Here is a 4459-nt window from a genome sequence, read left to right on the forward strand (position 1 = left end):
ATCTCTAGAGGTGGTGTTTCTTCCCTGTAGCCCAACAGACATTGCCATCAGCCTCTTGGCTCTCCAAACCCTCCTGTTGGTTCTTCAAAGTGGGGCATTACCCCTTTTAAGAAACTTTCCCTACTCACCTCAGACCTGTGTAATCTCTGCCTTGGTGGTTCCATTGGCAAGCACTCTAGTCTGTAATCACATACATGGTGCAACTTAGCACTTTCTATCATACAGCCTTATTTGCTCTTTCATGTATGTATTCTCTGTTGGGTACTTAGATTTGGATGAACTTCTATAGAGTTTATGGTTTTGACTTTTAAGTGAGCTGCTATCTAAACTATTTGTTTCACCAATCAGTTGGGAAAATAGTGGATGTCACTAAGGAGCATCAGGAGAAACTATCCTAACCCCAAACCTTCTACGAGACTTTTATTCCTTCGGTTCTTGTGTCCAGACAGCATTTGCTTTGAAAATGCAAATAGCCCTATACTGCCACCTCAGTAATTATCAGTAAAGGGGTCAGGGATTTTAAAGCAAGATATCTAAGAGACTGTTCTGGAGAAGAGAGAGCTCCAGGAATGTCTTCCCCACTTCAACTAGAGCCACTCTTCTTTTATGGACTGAAGTTATCCTAAAACTTTATGTATAAGTCATTCAGATACAAAAAGAATTCTTTCTGAAAACTATTCTTTTAGAGTACTAGGTTTCAAACTTTATTGTGCACAGGAATCCTCTGGAAGGCTGTTAACATGCAGATGGCTGGCCCTTACCCCCAGAGATTCTGACTTGGCAGGTCTGGGGTAGGACCTGATAATTTCCATTTCTCACAAGGACCCAGATGATGCTGCTGATAAAAAGGCCATATACTTGAAGAACTGTTGCTTTAGGAAAATGTGTTAACAGATTCCCATAACTCTCTAGGAGAAACACTGGTAGAGGATAGGGGTAGGGGTTTGGAGAGGGAGTGGGAGAACACCTCTGGAAGGGAAGGTTGACTAGTTCAAAAGATCACTCTCCCTATTGATTGCTGTTTATTTCAAATCACCTCATCTTCATATGATAAGTAAGAAGCCACCAATTAGAGTTGCTGACCTTTGGGCCCTAACCAAATTCCAAAGGAGGGTTTCTCTATGCTTAGTCCTAAGCACAAATGGGAGCTTCCATAAGAGCTGATGGTCTAGGCCTTTCTGAAGCTTTGATTCACCACTAAGTTTAAAGTCACAAAACCAGAAAGAACTTCAGATAGGGCTCCTAGATAATGCTAATATTGTAGATAGCGAGTCACCTAGGCTAGGCAGTGTGATGCCAACATCAAGAGATTCTAACGAGTAGCAAAAGAAGCCAACAAACCTTCTAATCTTACTAAGTGTACAAATCAATAGAGTTAGACAGTGGTTACAATATAAAGACAATTTTATTGCCAATAAAAGCCTTTGATAACTCATTTATCCTGTTTCAGTAGGACCTTATTCTTTCTGATGAAAATCCAGTCATAGCATCTCTCATTAAAAATAAAATTATTTTGAAATAAATAAATATATAAAATAAATAGCATATACATTTCATAAATAGTTTGTCTTTATGCACAGTATCCATGCTTACATTTTAATATCATTTTCTTACAACCTACCCCATCTCCCACTTTCAACGTCAGGAAAACTGCATGTCAGGACAGATGATAAATCTGCAGAGCCAATACAGGAATGGCTTGCAGCAGGGCTGGAGCCCTAAGAATTTTCTTAATGAGACTTCTCCAAAGCTCTGTAGGTAGCATCTATGGCAGATTCCTTGGTCTTTCATTTACCCACTTTAAGGTATTTGGGTAGATTGTGGGGCAAGACACCTCTGGCCCTTGGTAGGGGGCCCCATTCTTTCTTGTGCCACCTCAGGGGAAAGAACATGAGTAAAGAAAAAAGTATATACAAGATTCCCTCTAGACCTCCCCATCCCCCCACACCCCTCCCCAAAATAACCCAACCTTAATATATACTTTTGAACAATGAGGGAACAGCTGGGTCGAGTTGAACAGTAAGTGCTTCTTTGTTATCTAAATTGATAGGAAAGAGGATTGAAAAGCTATGAGTATAGTGCTTCCAGAGACAACTGTGGCCCCAGAGTATACGGGTCACAGAGATCACACTAGGGGTCCGTTACCTATAGCGGAAGAGGTCTCTGGACATGGTGGGCAACTTAGAAGGATCTACTGGCCTGGGTAAAAAGTGGGTGAATTTCTGGTGTCGTTTAGTCCTGTATCCCTCCCGGGGTGAGCCGTCTTTATTCAGGGCCACATAATACTGTCTCTCCGAGTCCGAGTGTTTGTACAAGGTGGAGGCATAGGTGTTGTACCAGTTTTCTTCAAACTGTTCCCGGAAAACACATTCACGTGTGAGTTTCTTCTGTGAGGGTGAGAAAATAAAGTAGAGCCCATTATATGACTATTTCTCCCATCCCAGCTTGCTGGTGGAGAAACTAATAAATAGCACATTTATATTAGAAAATTTCAGGCCTATCTCCTGGTATTACTGAGGCATCTTCTTTCCAAATAACATTAAACAGTCTTGTCTGTATTGCTGTCACCCTCTTTCATGAGCCACGCAAAAATGTTTCAGGTGAGATCTTTTCTGAAAGCAAGAGACTGGAAGAGATGGGCTCACCTGGTACTCTGAGCCTGAGAATTTCTGCTTCCCAATGCCCACTGATACCTCTGTACTTTTTTCCTATTTAGGGCTAAAGATGTTCAAATCCATTGAGATTGCCATCAATCATGTCAACTGACAGGCAAAGGCCTCGAATCTATATAAAGCTCCATGGGAGGCAAGCTGTGATCTCTCCTAATGAAGGGTCTCAGGGCCTGTCAGTTGGAAAGCCAGGAAAAAAATCTCCTTGAGAAGTTCCTCCAATCTGGCTACTTCAAGCTGGCAGCTCCTGGGTCTCTTGCCTCTATCCCTTCTCACACTTGATTCAGCCACAATACTACTTGCTGGGGTTGCCGATACTGAGTGCTGGGGACAGGCCTATCTCTTAGGTGTCAGGGAAGAATGTGCTCTGATTTCATGGGATGCAGGCAGCCAGAAAGTATACTCTGTGACTCAAAAGCCAAAGCCAGGAGTTAGGATCCCCCAGAAGGGTTAAGATCAGCAAAGTCACTTACCATTCCCCAGCTCTGGGCTGGCTTCCAGAATAGAGAACATGTGCTGCAGCCAATACAGTCCTAGCTGGGGACTTAGGGCTGTCACCAGACCCTGGAATCCTTACTCTTCATTTGTTTGTTTGCTTCGTTTGGCCTTTGGGATTCAGCTGAAGCGATTTGGACATCAAGGACTTTGTTCTTAATTTCAGAATCCTCAATCTCAAGGCCAGCTCTCACTGCCTATTTTTGTGCCAGCTAGTTGGCTACTCCTCTCGGTACCCATCACAAATCAGATATACTCCTTGGGAGGGTTAATGCCTCAAACCCTTACCATCTACTGACAAACCAGTACAGCTTCCTATTATTATCAGATGAGCTGACACTCTAATGGAGAAGGCAGAAGCAATTATACCACAGAAAAGCTTCTGTTTTCATGGGGACTGAATGAGTGAAAGTGTTATGTAGCAAGTTCCTGGGCAGTCAAGAATTGACTAGAAGACACTAATCCTTTAAAGTTGACAAAAGTGCTTTCAAGTGCTAGATAAAGTTTTGCCTTACATTATCGAAACACTGGTGGTAATAGCTTCTGAGAAAAAAAAAATAAAAAACTTTAAACTTACCGACCCATAGAGTTCTCCTCTCTCGTTCATTCCTAAATACAGGCCAGAGTCCACTCCCCGGATGCTGATCAGCCCTACAGCCAGGCTGATAAACTCCAGAATTCCTAGAGCAAAACAATGAATTCCATTTCCATCACTGATATCAAGCTAACAGAAAGCTATCAAGGTGACATGAGCTGGTCCTTTATCCCCAACTGAAGGCCAGTGCTATGTGCCTTTGGTGAATTACCTGATGAAACCATCTTTTGCAGCAAGAATGGAACCTCAGAGAAGAAACTGAGTCTCTCTGGGCCTCAGTCACTCCATATGTAAAATGGGGGACAATCTCTGCCTCTACTCAACACTCTTAGGCATATAATAAGGAAGAGACTGTGAGAAGGCTTTGGCTACAAAAGCTTCATAATTTCAAGGTACTATTAAAGGCCACCATTTCAACAAACAGGAGGGCAGCTTTCGAAATGAAACAATGTGGCCAAGTTTCTGTATCTTCCCAAAGTCACTTTCTGATTCCCCAGAGCTCACAGCATTACCTTGCTGTCCTCTAGGCTGAACTTGTTTTGTACCCTCTTAGCTCCCATGTCCTTAAAGCCACATGAGGCTGTCAACTGCCTGTAGCTGACTCTAACAAAGGCCACACAGGCCACTCACTAAGTTTGTTCCTCTGTCCTATGGCAGGAAGCAAAACTTGGCCTGGTGAAAGCTTTCTCCTCAAAAGTAC

At 42.8% G+C, this 4459-nt stretch overlaps 1 protein-coding gene across 1 annotated transcript; it reads right to left on the bottom strand.

Moving 5' to 3' along the window:
* Window positions 1-2022: 2022 nt before the first annotated feature.
* LOC104988876 (fibroblast growth factor 16) lies at window positions 2023-3845 on the bottom strand (the record flags this gene model as incomplete). Its single annotated transcript, XM_010840338.1, has 2 exons — window positions 2023-2387; window positions 3742-3845. Coding segments are annotated over 2 exons (350 nt in total), but the record flags the coding sequence as incomplete, so codon positions are not given.
* Window positions 3846-4459: the final 614 nt, after the last annotated feature.

The sequence above is a fragment of the Bison bison genome, unplaced genomic scaffold, assembly GCF_000754665.1.
Source record: "Bison bison bison isolate TAMUID 2011002044 unplaced genomic scaffold, Bison_UMD1.0 scf7180017846612, whole genome shotgun sequence".
NCBI classification, from domain to species: domain Eukaryota; kingdom Metazoa; phylum Chordata; class Mammalia; order Artiodactyla; family Bovidae; genus Bison; species Bison bison.